General features: G+C 40.4%; 1 protein-coding gene across 3 annotated transcripts in view; it reads right to left on the bottom strand.

Annotated features, from left to right (window-relative positions):
- Window positions 1-20,044, bottom strand: part of tfpia (tissue factor pathway inhibitor a) — a 39,665-nt gene extending 19,621 nt beyond the window's left edge. For 2 of the 3 annotated variants that reach the window (XM_071483962.1, XM_071484119.1), the window contains exon 1: window positions 19,869-20,039. In XM_071483962.1, coding sequence (XP_071340063.1) covers window positions 19,869-19,956 — 88 coding nt within the window. In that variant the 5' untranslated portion in view covers window positions 19,957-20,039. Of the gene's footprint in view, window positions 1-19,868 lie in introns of all 3 variants that reach the window. The other variant, XM_071484037.1, reaches the window with a different exon arrangement.
- Window positions 20,045-20,284: the final 240 nt, after the last annotated feature.

Below are 20,284 nucleotides of genomic sequence, written 5' to 3'. Positions count from 1 at the left end.
CCACCTCTTTGCCCATTTTTGGATTAGCCTTGAGTTAGGTGGAGCCAGGTACTGCTAAGATGGCGACAGTGGAGCAGCCCACTCCGAGCTTGAAAACCTGTGGGTGATGCCAAGGAGGCTACATCCATCTTTATATACAGTCTATTATTTTGACAAAAAGAAAATATTAATATGCACTACGGTAAAAAATGTTGTTTTACTTTAGTTTTATTTTTAAGCTCTGTCTCTTTACACACTCTAATGTGTTCGTTTAAGTAAACAGCTTATCACCAGCATTATGAGTTCTTGGTCCAAGGATGCTGCGTGCTTATTGGCTCAGTAACACAGATTAGATTCACTCATTTACTCCTCAAGTATCAGAATTAGGCATTGAATGACACAGTATTTTTCAAACCAATTCAGTTGATCCTTAAAGCCTAGAAGTTCAATACCAAGCCCTATGTTGGCTATTTATTCAGCTAACAGTACTAGTTTAGTTATAGTGCTAATAACATACAATTAAAAACAAAAGTCCAAACAAAACCAAACTTTTTGACAGCCCTCCCTCTGTTGGGGCCCAGGGTACTTAGTTCCACTATTCCTCTTACTGCTACACGCCAGCTCATTATTAAGCCTCACTGAAGAAACCAGAGATATAATGACAAGTTGAGACTGCTTGCTGCTTTCTTTGTCACTGGATGCTTCAAGCTACCATGGTTGCAACAGAATCATCCCTTCTGGAGAAGAAGAAAAACTGAAAGACAGTCTCCTCCAAATAACAGTGTTCAATAAGATGGAATTTGGTCGCCCAAGAGAGGGAGAAAAACAGGTTCTTCCTATTGATTTCTGCTCCTCTTGTCTGAGATGGACCAAAGTACAATAAGCAGTGTGTTACTCAATCACTCATGTCCAATATCCAGACAGAGCCATTGTGAGGCAGTCCAAAAGAAGGAGAGCAGAAGACAATGTTAAGAGGCAAATTAAAACATTTTCTGAGCAAGGAAACCAGAAATTCTCCATGGAGAACGCAGAAACATCCGAGCATGTGTACCCACACAGACAAGCGCATGCATACATTTAAATAAATTCATCCCACAAACCACAGTATAACACATGGCCATCGATTCTCGGGTGCATATGGGGTGATTATGAGGACCCATGGGGGAATCATACTGTCAGTAGTAGCATTGTCCAGTGAAGATAAACACAGGAAGAGAGGAAGAACGTCACCACAAAGTTTTGACCATTCCCGTATTTAACTTTCTTGATGTCGTCCACAGTCCCCTGCAGGTTTTTGACCACACGGTCATTTCACACAACAGCATAAACTGTGTCATTTCGAATCACCTTGTGAACTGTCTTAAAACTATGTGTTTAATGTAACGTAATAGAGATACAGGTAGAAGCTGTAAAGGCTTGCAGTAATCAGTTACACACAGCACAGCCAGTCAGCCAGCATCTGTGGGGGATGAGCACATAATGGTAGCTCTATTGTAGCATATTGTGGTTTTTTTTTTGTTTTTTGTTTGGGTTTTTTTTTGGGGGGGGGGGGGCATAGTAAGTATTATGCAATTTGTTGTTCTCTGGTAATGAGCAGTTAGCATAGAGAGGCCGTCTTCTGGGACTGGGACAGGCTTATATTAGACAGAGGCCTTTATTTCTAATTTCTTCTGCAGTTATCAGTGTGTCAAGTTTTGTAACAGTACCTTAACATCATTCAAGAGAATATGACTGGAGTTAATTAGAATGCAAAATATCCATAAATTTTTCATGTCAGTTTTTGTTATAGAACATTTCAATGCTTTTTTATGCGACTAGCTTTTATTTGTTTGTGCTGGCCACAAACAAATTAGCCATTATTTGATCCGAACTGCTACTGCTACGACCCAGGGATTACACATTAAAACAACATGGAAGAACAACAGGAGCTGTTATTTAACTTTATTACACTTGTTGGTCCCTAAGACTCTTGCAGGTTGACATTCTCTACAGGGCGACTTTAGGAAGCACTTATGTGAGGAACAGTGCTAGTAAGTTTTTTTTTTTCAAAGAAATAATTAATTAATTATGCATCATGAGTTTGCAGTCTGCACTAGAAATTAATTATTGAAGAGAGGGGGATTTGCACACCCTTAGTGATGACGATGCAAGATCTGTCATCAGAAATCCTCCATATTATTGAGCACAAACAAGTAAATATACTCCCACTCACACACAATGCATTAACAAAACCCTTGAAATTGGACCAACAAATCAGCAGGCTCCTCGTGCTGAATAGGGAAACAGATTTTAGATGAGACCAAATTCACTGGCAGCTATTTTGCTAACAGCCTCAGCTTAACCAAGATTTTCACACACACACACACACACACACACACACACACACACACACACACACACACACACACTTGGATAAAGATCTAAGTTGCTCAACATGTGCACTATGCCAAGCACCTCTGTAATTCCAGATATGGGCAGGTTGAGTTGTTTTGAGGCCCAGTCCCAGCTTGTTTAGTGCACCAGAGGATTATCCTGTATCTTCATTTCTAGTTCCTCTAGCAAAGGGGACTTAAGCACCAATTGCAAGCCACAGAGCAGCAAACAACAAAAAACAGCCCAATTATTGATAAGTCAGACAAGAGACAAAACACCACAGAGCTCACACTGCTATCAGGATGACAGTTAAGTATGACATACTAAGAAATAGCTGGAGAAAGTGAAACAGATGGAGAGGCAGCGATGTCACAGCCTTGAGAGCTTACATATGCTCTCTCAAGAAACAGTGGAAAACATAAAGCAGATGTACGAAAACATTTGCTGCTATGTTGAAAAATAATACACACATTCCTACGGTCCTCTCAGTAGAAACAATGAGACAAGGATGGAATACCAAAGTTTTATGATCTAAGTTAGTAACTTACAGATGCTTCCCTGCAGTGCCGGAGTATCTACTGTGTCTGATTATGTACTAATGCAAAGCAGCATAATTACAGCAATTACAATAATGGTGGAGCAGAAATCATTTTGTTTGAATGGCTTAGAGGGGGGTCTTATTTTCTTTTATAAAAATTCAAGTTGAAATATAGTGCCAGTCGTAAACCAAAAGACAGAATACAGCGATGAGTTTAAGTCCAGTCCAGAATTATAGCCTATAGCTTAAAATGATGTTACAACCTGCTGCAGGAACCACACTGAGAAAAGTCAGGGTGAGTGAGCTGTTGTTCACTTCATATTAGCATTAACATGTCGGAAAAATGTTCATGTTACTGTTTGAATTGTGACACCTAGAATCTGTTGTAGCAATGCTCCACGCACAATGCTTACAAATGCTAATGTTAGCTTGATTAGGCATACGGACTGCTCAGAACATCACATTAGCATGCTACCTTCATTACAGCTCACTCTGTTAAAATATAACACTGAATGAATGTTTTCACTACTGTAGTCACCTTGTCAGTCCATTGAAACTACTGTTTGCACACAGACCATCTGGAAGCGTGCACATGTGCGTGTGAGTTAGCAGCCTCTGTTGTTTTCTGTTTTTGGCTCTGGTATCAAATCTGGTATCATAATAGTGGAATTTCACTATGTCAGGGCTGTTCAGGTATGACGTCACTGAAACCGTTAAAACAACTGGAGTGAACATTGCTTCAAAGATAAGAAAACTCAACAATCACTGTGTGTAATGCACATATGTCAATGGTCAAGTTAGTCACTGCTGCTGGTGCATTCATTTCTGTAGTGAGTCACTTCGCTGAATGGTTAATGAGGCAAAGAGTACAAATTCCTTTAAATAAAGGTGATGCTGGATTGCAACACTTGGTCAGAGGAATAGGTGTGTGCTTTGGTGAAGAAACCGACATGGCGCATCGAGAGTGCAGATAGCCCTACAACGAATCTGTAAGAAAAGGCTGTCAGTGCTTATCAGAGCCGAGCCCTGAGGCCAGCGGACAAAAGGCTGAGGGTGAGTCACAGCCTGTCCCAAAGTTTTACAGCTAAACTCAGAGCAACTGAGGCTACCCTCAATACACTGTGTGTGTGTGTGCACATTTTAAAACATGTATGTTATTTATCTTTAGGTTTCAAGGTTGTCATTGAAGAAAAATAGATTAGTGTATTATCTTAACAATTTATTATTATTATTATTATTATTATTATGCTGACATAAGTTTGAATAATATTGTACATATGTAGCCAAACCATATATTTGCTCTTTTAATGGAGCAAGTACAAAGCTCTTGTGCTTACAAATGAGCCTATTACTTTAAACGAGTGCTGCATTATGGGTTATTTATAGCCTTAATGTTGCCAGGCTGACTAGTTTCAATCTGTTCATCCACTGCTGCACGTCTTCTAGGACTATTCGGTACCAAAAGTGACAATCTTTCGGCTGGTTGGTGCAATCTGTGTTGTTACAGTGGCTAACTTCCTAACAAACAGAAAATATCTCCCAACATATTTGGTGCAGATATTTACTGGACGTAGTCGTCTGTCCAGCAGCCATGTAATATGGTGTCATGGATGGTGTGGCCACAAATGACACATGAGAAATTTTAACTGTCAGAGAAAGTCTCTCCTTCCTCCCACACTGACTGTTTCCAAGAGCCTGGCAGGGCAGTGTGTGGACTATGTGACTGGAAAAAATGAATGAAGCCAGGAATGTCTGTTCATAGCCACATCACTTGATGAGTATACTTACATCAGCCACACAAAGGTAAGATTTGTTCCTGAACAATTTTCAAACAATAAATTATGTTTAATAAAAAAAAAGAAAAACCTTCAAGGATGACAGCTCATCAATGTTTGATTGATCTAGCTCAGGTAAATCTCTAGTCCCTTAACACACTGCTATAGTAAGAGTCAGGTTCTGCTCCATCAGAACCAGTTTGTGATATTTAAATTATGAGTTATTTAAGATTTAAATTGTAATTATTTCTCTTCAGTTTAACCATGGTTTGTATTATCAGTCTGTAGAATATTTTCAAAAAACTTTATTGTGCACATCAAAGAAAACTGGAACGTTGTGGTGGCTCAGTGTGGCACAAATTTTACTCTTCTACTTATAATGATGTCAGATTTAGGACACAAGGCTCTGTGAAATTAGATGAATTATAAGGGGAGCAGAGCTCCTTTCACAAGGCTTAAATCAAGTGTGATGATAGCTACTGAATGTACATGACTCCAAGGCTACTAACAGCAAAACAAGGCGTAGATCAAATCAATAAGAGTGAATCTGAAAAAGAGGGTCTATGGGGAAATTGGATAGAAACAGTGATGGTGACCACACAGATCATTTCAGATGCAGCTCATACAGCAATAGACTCTGGCCTTCGCGCAGTGACAGAAGGATGACCTCACCCCTGCAGCAAGCCTTCAGATGGAGGACGTTCCTATATCCCACTTCCTATGGAGCTCCATGTTTGGAGATCAAACTGGGCTCCAAGCACTTTCTAAAGGACTCCCTCCATCAGATCAAAGGAGTTCCTCTGAAACACGGACACGTTTGTGCCTCCAGGAGGAATCCGTTGCCATTTCTACAAACAATAAAAGCTCTGAGAGCCCTCATTGTGTGGTTGGGAAAAAACCTGGGGGCTACCCTGAAGCCTGAGAGAGTAGTGAACCTACTTGTGTTTGAGCAGCAACAGGCCTGGTCCTGTACAGCTCAGTACATAGAGCGTGACACAAACCCTGCCTGGATTGGTTGCTGGTGGGGATGGCCAAGTGGAGAAAGAGTCATAATCTCATAAAAAAGATCATACAACATCATGTACTACAAGGTTAGTCTACAAAGCTCTGTAGGTTTTTTATCTGCTCTTGCCTTCTGGTGTGCTTCCTCCTTTGTTCTAACTAGTATCACTGCAGGGAAACCTTCTTAATTATCTAAAAGGCTTGTGAGGCCCATGCATTTTTAATTAGAGCCTGCGTGTTGGTATGGCAGGTGGCGAGGGAGGAGGGATGCAACGAGCAAGTTAATTGTCGTTCCTCAATTCGATAGCTTTTGTCGACCCATTTGTCCATGCCAGGCCAGATTTAACATTCATTTCAGCTTTCTGTCTGACTTTTCTGGCTTCAACTCTCCTCCCTGTATCTAACAGGCGCAAACTTGAATAGATGTTTTTATCAATCCAACCAACTTTTCTCCGATGTCAGCTCAGAGGTGGAAACCTCCACTCCCTCCCCCATTATCTTTTCCTGACGATATCTAAGTTGAGCTCCTACCTGTCTCGATAACAAAACAATAGTGGGGAACCAGAAATCCTTCTTGCACCAGTGACTCTGCAAAATCCGGGCCCTGACATTTGCAAAAGCATGAGCGCCGCCATGCCGAGCAATCCTGCTCAATGCCAATTAGAGTCTGTCTCGGCTGGTTCTCAGCCAATCAGTTGTACAAAGTGCCCTTCCTGGACTGCACTCTAATGGGTGTGCGTGTGATTGTGCAGGTGGGTGACAGAGATCCTCAAACCGCTCATGACTTTTCAACACATCAAGCATACAGCTGTAGGGAGCAAAACGGTCGTCCGGCCCTATTGAATTTGACAGGTGTCGGCAAACTTCTCAGGCCAGGAGGAGCATATGGCAAACAGCGACGTGGACATGTGATGTGTGGACGTGAAGTGAACTTGCCATAAGCTGCACAGGCCTGTAGGGGAGAAAGCACCACGACGCCATCTGCCAAACTGAGGAAGTACAAAACAAGTGAATTATTCATCGCGCCACTCGCAATAACAACCGAATGATTCACAAGGATGGAGGTGTTCAAACATGAACAAAAAAAAAATCAAAGGCTTTCACTACAAAGAGCACTGGCATGTAGTGTGATTAGATTATAATGTCTCCGACTGTTTGAAGACTTTAATTAAGAACATTCTAATATTATATGAAAACCATTGTCGCATTGTTTAAGGCTTGAGGCTTGGGTTCAAGGCTGCAGAGCTGCAGACAACTCTGTCTAATAATATCAAAATATATATATGGAATGTCACTGCTAGAAATGATCTACTTTGTCTTTTTATTCTAAATAGCAGACACACATTTTTGGGAATCAAAATAATTAGTGAGATATTTTTAGAAATATAGGCTATTTAGTTGTTAATCTTATCACAACACTGGTCTCACATAAGCCAGACCTATTTAAAAAGACACAAAAGAGTGCAATTACAGAACAGGAGGAAAAAGAAGAGAGAATAAAGCCACAGTAGGACTCAGTCCCTGGCCAGCTGGGCTACATAGTGAAGGAGGACAGAATATTTAATAACTGCTTTAATCACACAGACAATTAAATCTGACAGTTTCTGTAATGTTTTACTTTCTCACAATGTCTACGAATCTTATCTGTTATATATGGAACATGTATGTATATGGAATATTTAATCTAAAGGTTTGTTTTTCCTGCTCATTACTTGTCTCTGATCTTTAAACATGTTAATTCACTAATCTTCATGTAAATTTAAATAGCTTAGTTTAGATCATCTAAATGTGAAAAAAATCTCCCTCAATGATTTCCTGCACGTAATCAGAGCATTAAAGGGAGGAGAATACGACCTGGCATCTGGCCTATCACACCATCCGTCTAACACGTAGCCTGCCAAACACGGGTGATCAGCCAAGCTTGAAGCATTGCAGGTATTTGAGCCCCGTGTATTACGGTGCCACTGTGCCATCAGGAGCTACCAGACTGGTCATGCCCCCCTTTGATTCCCTCCAAAAGATCAGAGATCAGATGCAAACATGGGAACAAGGAGGGCTTCTTGGCCAAGATGTGTGTATAAACCAGTTCAAAAAAATTAATTTGTTATTTGGCAGCCAGACACATTAATCCAAATGCGAGATCTGCTGTGTTTAATGTAAATACATGTGACCTGCATCTCATTATTTTCATACCAGGTGAAGCTATTAGAGCATTTCAGATGGTGAAATCTGAGTGAAACAGAAGACATCTGTCTTTAAAGGCAAAACTGTTACCTCAGTACTCACGAGGTACAAGTCTGATTTTGAAATTATCCACTGTCCCCTGAGGACACTTATAATGGGCCTAATTTAATTGTAGATGAGCTCTAATTAGAATAAGCAAGCAACATATAATATTAACCAATTACCAGCATGATAAATAAGTATATGAACCTTTAGAGACATGCATCGGCACAGCACACCATCTCGTTACCACTCATCCCAAACACAAGTACGCTCTAAAGTGCCATTGAAGACATAATGCATGACCCCTGAGGCCACATTACTTTTTGATCTAATGCAGCTTGACTACCATAAGTATAGTGTTTAAAGCTTGAACTGAGGAACCCGTATTGTTTTACGAGAAGGTAAAGCGAAGCACAGGCTGCTTGTAAAGCACCTGGATGATGGGCGGATGACCTGTGACTCCTTTCATTTTTGATGCAGTGCCAGACATTTAGAAATTATGCTGACGATGTTATGCAATATATTGATAAAATGCTGGCAATAACCCAACCAGACCAATAGAGATAATATGCACAGGAGATGCAATATTGGTGTTACTGTAATTTAAGTGCCAGGAAGTCTGATTTTCTTCAGGGTTTTATTCTATCATCAAACTTCATTTAAAACATCAATTTAAAATCTCTATATTACAGTCTCTATAATACTGTGATACTGCTGTATGAAATGAATATAAAGTCAGTATGAGCCTGTTCCATCTACCACTGCTGTATGTTTGAGCCATGTTAGTAGAGTCCGCTGTTTGCCACAAGGCGACATTCATTTCTTTCAGAAAATCAACACAAAAAATCAAATCAATCAACACTTTAGCAAGTCAATATTTCCCACAGGGATAGGACAGAGTTTTTTGAACAACAGCCACCAATAAAAACCGGTTGTGCAGCACATCAAAATCCCAAGCTAAAATTATTTTCCATCTTCAGTACCTCACATACAAAGGTCCTCCCCTCCCAAGAAGGAAAAAATAACCAGACCGGGGGATCGAAAGGTTTACATATCCTATGCAACTTTAAAAATAATAATTAATATACTCACTTTCAAGTCCTGAATAAATTTGTAATATGATTTGAGACCCCCCCAAAAGCGATCATACCATTTCCATGGTGAGATGTGAGAAGTGGCAGGGGGGTGTTCTGCTTTAGCCTTGCAGCACTGAGAATGAGAGAGAATCCAGCACAGGTGACTGACTTAAAACTCCCCTAAAAATTCTCCAGGTTCTCTAAAATTACACTGCATCTAGTTTTTTCCTACAGCAAGAAGCGTTTGAGTTACAGGGAAGCCAGGGGGGCTAAGCTGCCCCAAATATGACCTGAACTCCTCCAGAAGCAAATAAAAAAGTTTGATTTGATTTGAGTTGAGTTTGATAGGATCCAGAAAAGATAATAAATAACCATTAAAATTCCTGACATGACAATGAATGATAAAAGAAATTTGTTTACTCTAATAAAAGTCTAATGTCTTGTCATTTTAAATGTATGTGTGCAGCTCGGCCCTCCTGACAGTAATGCCTGTAACATGACTTATGCAGGGTATTTATATGTATCAAGGCTCATGTGCTGCTTTCATGTGTAGTTTTGTTCACCCATGTAAAATAATTTCACTTAGATTTGGTGTCAGACCAAGTCTGAACAACCTGCTGGAGAGGCACTTCCTGGCAGCACATCCAGTCCAGCAGCTTCTCTCATCCCATCAATGCCTTACTGCAGCAATTTGTCTACACATTGGCAAAAATGGTCCTATCAGCCCCGCCTCCCTCTCCCCACCCCAAGTGAAGAGATCTACCCAAAAGCTAGAATGTAATTTGAACTCTGGAAGCTGTCATTTGTCAAACACTGAATGGACCTCGAAGGAGTCTAAAGACTGCAGCCTCTAAAGATGTTTGTGTCTTAGACTCGTCTCGTTTGATGGGGATCTGATTGCACAGCTGAATCAATGGGACAGACTGAAAGCGAGAGCAAGCGGCTCATTCCCCGTCTGTGCAAATGTCATCCTCAACCGATTGTACTGTAGATGCACTCCAGATTAGATGAGAGAATCGATACAGCGGCCCTTTTCTGCAGAGCCGGTTATCATTTAGACGATACAAATGAGGAAAAAAAGGGGAATGCTTCTTTTATTGGCAAGTGGTGAGTGTCACTGAGACTGAAAGTTTAGTTTGAAAACGTGTTTTTCTGTGAGGGATTAACCCCTGCTGCCGCTGGGATCACACCTGAGCAGCAAATGATTGCACATCAAAGTTCAGCTGAGTTTACATTTTGTTTTTGTTCCGTCTCCAAATTAGCAGCATTTATTTCCGTCCTCTCTGGCATGGTCACTGTGATCCTGTGACCCATCAAACAAGACTGTGTGTTCAGACAAACGAATTCTAGACGCGGCACAACTGCAAACAGTCAAAGGAAAGACATGAATAGATTAGAAGGGGGATCACAAAAGTCAGTAGGACTGAGAGTATCTTCCTGTAAAAAACAAGGTCATAGGTGGTAGGTTATTTGACCCACAGTTACAATTTGTTGTCAAGCGACATCTAGCAGCAGGAGCAACGGGAAAAGTGAGGTGACGTAGTTTATAATCAGGAGGAAGTTGTGGTGGATGGATGGGTCAACAAAACACAGGAATATGACTCGAAAGAGCAGTGTTCGATTCCCATGTGAAAGCATGTTGTTATCACTGTAACCATGACAACAAATGATCATCCAGTGTTAAGGACGTACAACAAGTCACCATCTTTTCCCAAACTGACTGTTTATTTGGTAGCCATGGCGATGAATGTATGTATTCCACTCTTCCACTCAGTCTGCATGTTTATTATTGTAACCATGACAACCAAAGTCTGGTACCCCTGAAGCCTTAGGGGCACTATTTCAGGAGACACTCCTATGGGTCCTATCAGAGGGCTGAAAAAAACGACCTGCGTGGTAGTTGGGGTTGGAGGATTCATCACCACATTTTGTGTCCATCCATCCTGTAGATGTTGAGATATTTTAAAAGATAAGTGAAAATTTTGAGCCGCTGTTAGTGCTATTAAAGACAGGAGATTGGCAAAGTTAGTGGGATTCATCCTCGGAGGACTATAAATGTACATACACCACGTCATGACAATCCATCCAGTAGATTTGTTATTTCTCATTAGTGGTGCATTTACAACCTGTTCCGTTTCAGGTGAGAGGAGAAGGAAGAGGCTGTGTACTGTATGTTAGATCTGAGATGCTACAACTATAAAGATGCAGACCATTAGTATATACAAGTTTCATTCAAAGCATGAAAAAGACAGAATTATACAGCAAGGGGTCGAACAAGCTAAGTGTTTAAATACACATTTATATTATATGATTTGGGATATTGACATATTCAACTTTATTCAGCCCATATTCTGCTGTTACTGTTATTCTTTCTTTTTCTGATTACATATTTGCAAACTTGAGTATGCATGTACAATGTCTATATTTCCAATAATAAAATATTCATTTTATTGCAGTGCTTCCATTTTCACAGTCAGAGAGTTGGACAGGTAAGTCCCATGGTATGGTTTATATTTGTAACCATGCTGGAATCATCAACCAGCTGCAGGGAAACTGGCAAAGAAAGAGCTGGTTGGCATGGTTTTTTCGTGTTTTTTTTTTTTTTCTTTTCATTAGTGACTCATGGTCAAGTTCATCTGTGCGCACTGGGCCTTCATTGAACCTGACACTACACTGCACCTTGCTGATTTCTCAAAGTAAGAAACTGATGGACTGAAAGTAAAGAAGACAGATCCAAACACATTACCCATCGATAGCAGGTGTTTCTCTCTTTATCTGAAAGGCTGATATTAATTCAGCATCATCTTGTCATTTTTTTTAACATTACATTTAATCATTTAGCCACGTTCCCTCGTATGAGCTGCTTCTGAGCTCAACTCAAAATCTCGGAGAATCGAAATCAAACTGTCAAAAACAAGACACCCAGCACTCCCACCTTGTCTGAACTGGCACAGAGTGAAGACAAATCATCACTTGTTCATTGAGTGCTACTTCAGCAAGTTCAGACTTAGACCTCTTTCTTTTATTCTCTAAACCTTTTGTACGCTTTGCTCACATCAGTTGCTCTGGTTGAGTGAAAAGCTTTACAATTAGCCTGCACACCTTCTTGTGAGGCAGGGTAGGGTTTTTCCGTTATAGCATATCAAGAAAATCTGGACTGACTTTTTATACTGTTTGCAATGTATTTGCAGTGTATTAAAAATAAACTAATACCATAACACAACTCATTTAACACCATTATACAGTGGAGCTAGTGAGTAGCCAGACCCCTACATTTAAATTAATGGATAAACTTGACATTTTTTCCCCAATAATCTACAATCAGTAACAACATGTTTTTAGACATTGTTGCAAATTTATTAAAAATCAAAAATTTAAATCTCCTATTGACAAAAGTACTCAGATGCTTTGTTGTGGCTTCAAACTGTGGTCAGGTGCATCCTGTTTGCTTCAATTATCCTTGAGACGTGTCTAGAGCTTGATTCCACCTGCGGCAAATTGAACTGATTGAGCAAACCTGTACACATGAGGTACCACAATTCACACTGCATGTGAGGCTGTCCAGCCACACAGACCCAACGGTCACTCTAACAGAGCTTTAGTCCTGTGTGGTGATGGAAGAACCTGCTGGAAGAACAGCCATCTCAGCAGCTCTCCATCAATCAGGCCTTTAGGTGAAAGGCAAAACTGCAATTAATGGACTCACAGAACACGGGGGAAAAAGAGTCCCAGTTCTGACGAGAAAAAAATAAAAGTTCAGAACTTTCCAAAACTCCACACACAATGTCTGGTTAACACCTGGCACTGCTCATCACCTGGATATTACCATCCATGGTGGTGGCAGCATCATGCTGTGGGGGTGCGCCTCAGCGGCTGGGACAGAATCAAGCTTAATACAGAGAGGTCCTTGAAGAAAACCTGCTCTAGAGTGCACATGACGTGAGACTGGTGCAACGGTTCACCTTTCAGCACCACAATAACCTGAATCATAGAGCAGATCTGTCAGGGAGAATGGAAAAAACTGCCCAAATCCAGGTGTGCAGAGCTTGTAGAGACTTGCCCACGAAGACTGAAAGCTGTGCTTCTACAAAGTACTACATTAAAGGTCTGTATACTTTTGTAAATGAGAGATTTTAATGTTTTTGTTTTTCTTATAGATTTATAAGAATGTCTAACATGTTTTCACTTTGTCATTATGGGATATTGAGAGTAGATTTTATCCATTTACAATTAAAAAGAGAAGGGGTGGGAATACTTACTGTACTTACTGTACTTTCTGTCACTGAATATCTTAGACAATGTTTCCATTCAGGCATCTGTACATTGCTCATTTCCATTGTGACTAATAATAATTGTTATCTCCCACAAGTTCAGTGTCCTATAAGACACACCACTTCCTGGAACTCCCCTCCTTAAATAAACCCCCTTACAATTATCGTCAGTACAACTCATACAGGAAACCCTACCATGGCCTTATCCATCTGCAGATGGCCAGTTGAACTCTGCAGCTAAAACTTTCCAGGCTCTGAAAAGATACCACTATCTTTATAAACAAACCAAAGGGAGTGAGTCATGAAGGCATGAACACAACATGAACCACATCCCTAATTGGTTTCCTTGTTGGTGTCATTCACCCTCAGTGCAAAATGTAAAATATTTATCCAATTATGTGTCAACATTTAAGAGATTACAGCTTCCTGTAAACTAGAGATACTAATAATGAATCTCCATCCGCAGACGCTGCTGTCCACACACACACACACTGCCCGTCGAGTGTGGTCAGAACTGTGTGTTTTTTGTTTGTTTTTTTCCCGTGTTACCACTGGAATATTAACCCGAAGTGCATCATCCTTTTAGCTCAGACAGAGGCCAAAAGGAAGCAGTAGCAACAGGAAAAAGACAGGAGTTTAAGTGTATCTCTAAGCTAACGCTGTTTTTTCTTCGTCCACCATTATTACAAAATTTAATTCACTGTAGTTTTACTGTAGGTGCTAAGTATGGGGAGTGTAGCAAGGAACTAGGTGGTATAAGCTTAGAAATTGCATGTGTGAACTGTAGGTGTATTTTTTTAATCTGTATTATAAATTACCATCAGGAAATAGCAACAATAGCTAAAAATCCTGTAATTTATACTTCACCATTTGCTAATGGTGAGACATGTGGGGCTGAAACCAACGATTATTTTGCTGCACAATTAATGAAATATCATCAAAATCATAATATGACCAAGCGCCATATCGAAATCACTGGAGCTGTAATCTTTTTTTTGCTAAAGGTCAAATGTGTCACAACATACCATAAATGAAGCATTCAGAGATGCCCCAGCTTGTAGATCATATTCTCCAGACGTAAGGGAACATGCTTGTTTGGTACAAGTCCCAACAAAAATCACATCATCATTTTGTTTTTGTTTTTTTTCTGATGTTTTGCTTAACTGATTAAGCCACTTAATTATTTCAGCCCTAAAGATATGAGATGTATAAATACATAATGTTTACATCACATTATTTAAGCTGACATCTGTCGTGAACAGGAAAGGATTTTTGGAGACGTTGCACAAGTCTCTTCAAAAAAAAAATGTCAATGCATTGTAAAAAACATGTTCAGCGCTGAAGCCACACGATTCCAGCTGCAACATTAAACTCGTTTTTTTTATCCACTCGGTGCGACGTATCTCTGTGAGCTGATTGCTTGCGAGCTGAGCTATCGTCTCCTGCTAGTGAGCAAATAAGATGGCAAAGAGATTTCTCGCTTGTCGGCTTTGGAAACAAGTCTGCTATCAAACGGCCCTCACAAGCCTCTCTGCTGTAACTGCAAAAAGGCCACCTTAACTATGTTGTCAAGTTAGTGGAGAAATGCTCGAGGAGACAGCATCTTCTCTCTAAACACAGAAGCGTGTGGTATCCTCCACCAGTTCCAGTTGCCAGGTGACAGTCCACAGGACAAAGATGAACTTGTGGCTGATGCTCAGCACATTCATCACCTCTCCAGCTGTGTCCCGCTGGAGTCGACAGCCGTTTTCTCTGACATACATCTTAACCACATTGCAATGTAGTCAGCTTTTCATCTGGAAGTAGAATAATAGCGATTCAAAGGGCTGATGCTCAGAAGCAATTTCCCTGAAGCGAAGTCCTTTGTCGTGTTCAATGCCGGCCAAATCAAATGTGGAAATTTTGTGTGTTGTGCTTCTGTTAACTGTTTGCAGTATTTTGTTCAGAAAACTACTTGGAGTTAATTCAGCAGACGCTCTATCTCCTCAGTATTCTTGTCTTTGTTTCATTACTCTCACTCACGCCCGAAAAATCACACTCATCTTGTTCTCTGTAGCATTCTCGCTTGTCAAGTTACACACCAAAGTGTCCTTTATCTTATATTCCGCAGTAGATTAATCAGCAGGAGATACTGAGACGAACAAAAATCAAAAAATTGTCCTCAGTCAATTACGTAATGCAAGTGTCATAATGAGTTCACGACTCCCACTCAGTTGTGGAGCATCTTTATCCTATTGTGTATTAATATGCAGCATTGGTTCACATATTCTATGTTAACGAAGCAGGAATATACATCGTATAGTCACTCTAGTTTATTGAAATGGTGACAGAAGAAGACAGAGACAATAAACTCATGATAACTGGACAAGCATCACCCCAGCTGGGGGCATCACCTTCAGCGGGAGTGAACCCTCTGCCTCTGAGATGTACAGTTACCTACAGCGATGGTGTGTTGGGAGCAAGCTGGGAATGTCAAAACTAGGTCACATTCACCAATGGAATTCAATCAAGCCTGTTTTTCCATTTCAAAACGATGTCACCTTTTAAGATTTATGCTGATGTACAAGGCAGCAATGAACAGGAAGCTGAAAATTGCTTCATTACAGCAAACATTATCAATCTCTTATCGAAGCTTCTCACAGGCTTCCATACTTTTACAGGAGCACCAACCTGTGGCTGAGATGGATCCGTTTTACCAGTCTTCTCCCCTGTGTGTGTATATGTGTGTGTGCTCTGTAACTGCATATGATATCATTGCTCCCTGCAGTTGTGTGTGTGTTGTGTGTGTGTGTGTGTGTGTGTGTGTGTGTGTGTGTGTGTGTGTGTGTGTGTGTGTGTGTGTCTCAGAAAGGCAAACTCTACTGGCAGTGTAACGTGAGTCAATCACCTTTTTTAGCGGCTTGACCAGCCTTTAAAAAAATCTACTTAAACCCACTAATTTTGGTGTAAAAAGGGTATTAGAGTTATTTTGTGTCATGGTTTAGCTTTGGAACATAAGTTTAACAGTTTGTACAACAGTATGTAATGTAAAGTAAATGTAGAATTATGGTAGTTTGGCTGAGAAAACAGTTCCTGAATTTTGAAAGATTTGATCTTTGAATGCAGTTTGTGTCAAAGCAAGAAAACTGATGCACAGGTTGCACCACACTGACTAAAGTGGTGCTGACTGTGTGGAGAGTTTAGAAAAAGTGAACTCAGTACAGAGAAACTGCAGTTATAAACAACTGTAATTCATTCAGTTAAGTTGACTAACAGTGACTGAAATTACTGTCATTGTGTTACTTATGGACTAAATTATAGTGGAAATAAATTATTTTCCTTTTCGCTGGGGACCTTGGGGGATTCATGGGGGTCCCCAGATCCCACTGTGAACCACTGCTTTACAGTACTGTGCCGTCTGTAATCTGAGTTTTGAGTCTTGGTCTGGAGCCAGCAGCTGCAGCTGTGTGTATGACGTTATTGAGATGCCCTGAAAAGCCCTTTTATGTTATTAATTATTCATGACAGTTAGGCAGCTCTCCAGAAGTCAACACTACACACTTTTGGATATCTATAGGTCAGCAGATCAAGTGTGCTCATCAAGATGAGTCTTTAAGAAGTCAAGTCTCACAGCAGATGAATCCAAGTGAAGTGACAAGACTGCAGTTTTGGTGAAGTAGATCACAAAGATCGCAGTAGTAAAAAACACAATGTAAAATAATTAAATGTGTTGGCACAGCAAACAAAAACTCAACAAAGAATTTGAAAAAAAAAAAAAAGTGTTAATGGAGATAACCAACAAGATTCAACAAATATCGTGCACCAAAGGCAGAGACTGAACACAAATGCAAAGTGGGAGTGGGTGCATGCATGCATGTGCAAACAGAGAACAGACAGAGAATCGTGAATCGCATCATTCATGGAAAATTACATGCAGTTATTTTCATTAAGCATCTGTATTATAATGGTAGATTGGCCCCTGGATAGAGCTGCTGCTTTTCTTGCAGTGAAATTGCTTCTAGGTGAGATGCATGATGAGACAAAACAGACTCTTTTTTTCTTTTTTTTTTTTTTTTGTTAAAAAAAAAAAAAGAAAAAAAGAAAAGCATTCTGGTCGAGGAAACATTAAGCTACACCTAATAATTGGCAATGCAAAGAAGTGCCTACACCTCACAGTTATAGTTGTATTCATCTAATGGAGAAATGGTTTTTAGTGACAGTTTAGGTCAGTACTTTTCTGAAGTCTCCCCCTTATTGCAAACGCTAATTAAGATGGCACAAGCTCCACAGTTTCCTCTCTCTTTGGCCTGAGGCTCCCTAATAAAAGGACTACTTCAAACAGCAAGTGAGCATCTAATTAAATTTCTCCACAAATTAATGAGACACAATGTTTACGCCTCCATGAGGCGATTAGTGAAGCAACCACAACTGTGCACCAATGATACTGATGTTAAGTTTCAAAGAGGCTCGGTGAGTCCCTCACTGTTTTACCACTGAGAGCACCTAAGCGATATGCAAATAATAAAAACAAATGTTCCTCTATGAGCAAAACCTTGTTGAAGGCCACTGTAATGTAAATGGCCCAAACTGCGTCACTGTACTGCTCTAAAGCTTGTTTTCTCTTATCTCTGATGGGTGACAAATATAATTGCAAAATGTTCATGTGTTTTTGTAATACCGCCTGGAGGCTCAATTTTTCTTTGTAATATTTAAGCACTCAGCACATTTGTCCTCATGTGCTTTAAGGTTAAAACGATAAACGCGTGTTGTTTGCAAATGTTAAACCATCAATAAATGTCAGCTGATGGCTTGTGGGAAATCGGTGCCTTTTTAGATGCAAAAGATGCTAAATGCTGGTTTAAGGAAAGGGTATGACGATATCCAATCCTTTAATGAATGCAGCCCAAATAAATTAAAATTCAAATATATTCAGACAAGATACAGCGTGTTCTGCCATGTGCTGTTTGCTCTGACAACACAAGAGCTTTATACTGGCAACATGTAATATTTACCATTATTTCATGTGCAGGAAAAGTGCATTTATCTGTAAAATTTTGCAGTTTTATTTGAGGATAAGAATGCCCTGTCCAGCAGGGGTTTCTGCTGAAACTTAAGTGTAACTTAAGTGTTAAAAAGACAGTAGCTGCCAATCCTCTCATCAGCAATTTAGAAAAGTGACCACTGTAGATATTTAAGGGTTAAACCCAAAATCTGACCAAATTTTTATCACCTCATGTAGGTTTTCTATTCATGACTGTAAGACCCAAGTGGCATTTGGGATTCTGAATATTACAAGGCTGCCATGTGCATTCTGCGTTGTACCTAATGGGTCCTTCAACACATCCAGAAACATACACAATGCACAAAGTGAGAGGATCTAATGTAGTGAAAAGAGGCCCGCGGCTAACTTTCACCACGATGCCCAGACCAAGGTGACAGTCAGCATGGAGAGCAATCTTACCTTTGTTAGTTCTTGATGTTCATGTAAATGGTTGACTGTACTTGCTATATTCAGTTTTATACAACAGGTTTTTTTTTACATACACAGACTATAGGAAAATGTTTTGACACTGGGAACGGTTATGTATATGTATCAGAGAAAAATGCTTGTAGGAATTATTTGTAAATGTGTTACATTTTGTCTCCATAAGATGGTTTTCAGGCTTCATGCTTTATTTAAAATTCTGCTCGTATAGACTGTAAATGCTCCTTCCATACTGGGAAATAATGCACAAAGCTGCATATCTCTGAGAGATAAGAGAAGAAACACACTCACCCTAAAGGCATACAGTGAAAGCTGCAGTTCATCAGTCCTCTGCCTGCAGCCAGTATATGACCCAGCACTTTTAGAGTGACCTTTCTGTACTTTTATCTTAGCTGCATAGCTTTCATTAGTGAAGTCAGACCAGTGCAGTGTTTGCTCTCAGGGATGGAGGAAGAGAAGCTTTTCCTCCACTTTAGACCAGACCTGCTTCTACGGAGACCTTTGCAGCTTGTTGGGTATGTGACACCCAATCCCAGCAGCCTCATTACCGCCTGCAGGCTGTGGTTTCAACGTGGCAGGACAGGAGGAGGTGCCAGGCGGCTCAGGTGTGGGTCGTGGCCGGTATGTGAACTGCTGTTGATCCGGACTTTGGCCCTGAATGACGCCACATCTCTCCCCACAGTGACAGAGGACTTGGACGGCCTCCAACACAACAAAAGAGACTACGTAGTGCATCAGCTGTGCTGTTCGTACAGAGAAGGATTTCAGTACAAGCACTGCCAGCATCTATTATAAGTTTTTGGGACTTTACATATAATTATCACCTGATAGAAACGGCTGGATACAGGTTTGACTCAGTTTAACGAGTCACACTGAAGCGCAATTATTATTCCGCTTCAAACTATTTCGCTTTGATATAAATATCATAACGAAAATAAGCCACAGTACAGAGTGAGACACAAAATACAGCGTTCAGACAAAAAACAGCCCGAGGCTCGGATGTGTTATAGTGTGAATATCTACAAAGTCTGGACTCAGTTCAGTTTCGGGAGGAAAACTTTGCCAAACTGCCGTTAACACAAGAGCTCAGACGAGGCGTGAACACAGTTAAAATAATAATCTGTATGAACATTTACCCCCCCCCCCCCATCACCTTCATCTTACCTTGTCTATGTCCTCTGCAGGACCCGAGACGGGCGACGCAGGACAGCGAAACGGCGCAGAGGAGCCACCACTTGTTGGACAGAGCCATGCTGCTGCTGCTGGTCCGCGCTGAGCGGCAGGTTTACAGGGAAACTTCTTCAAGTTGAAGGGCTGAAGTTGTGTGTGTGTGTTATATATGTGTGTGTGTGAGAGAGAGAGAGAGAGAGAGAGAGAGAGAGCGAGAGAGAGAGAGCGTACTTCCGTTTGATAACATTGTACAGTCTGAAACTGTAATTCCCAGTAATTTCTTGGAGGGACATCTAAAAAATCCCCCTGAGTCATAATGTGTACTGTGGAATAGAGGAAAATTTGATATTACAAAGATCTATAATCTTACCCCACAAACAAGGAGTTAATAGATAATTAAAAGATAATAA

Source organism: Trachinotus anak, unplaced genomic scaffold (genome assembly GCF_046630095.1).
Source record: "Trachinotus anak isolate AG129_WGS33_773 ecotype Australia unplaced genomic scaffold, CSIRO_AGI_Tana_v1 ptg000001l, whole genome shotgun sequence".
NCBI lineage: Eukaryota > Metazoa > Chordata > Actinopteri > Carangiformes > Carangidae > Trachinotus > Trachinotus anak.
This window is presented reverse-complemented; position numbering and strand designations above follow the sequence as displayed.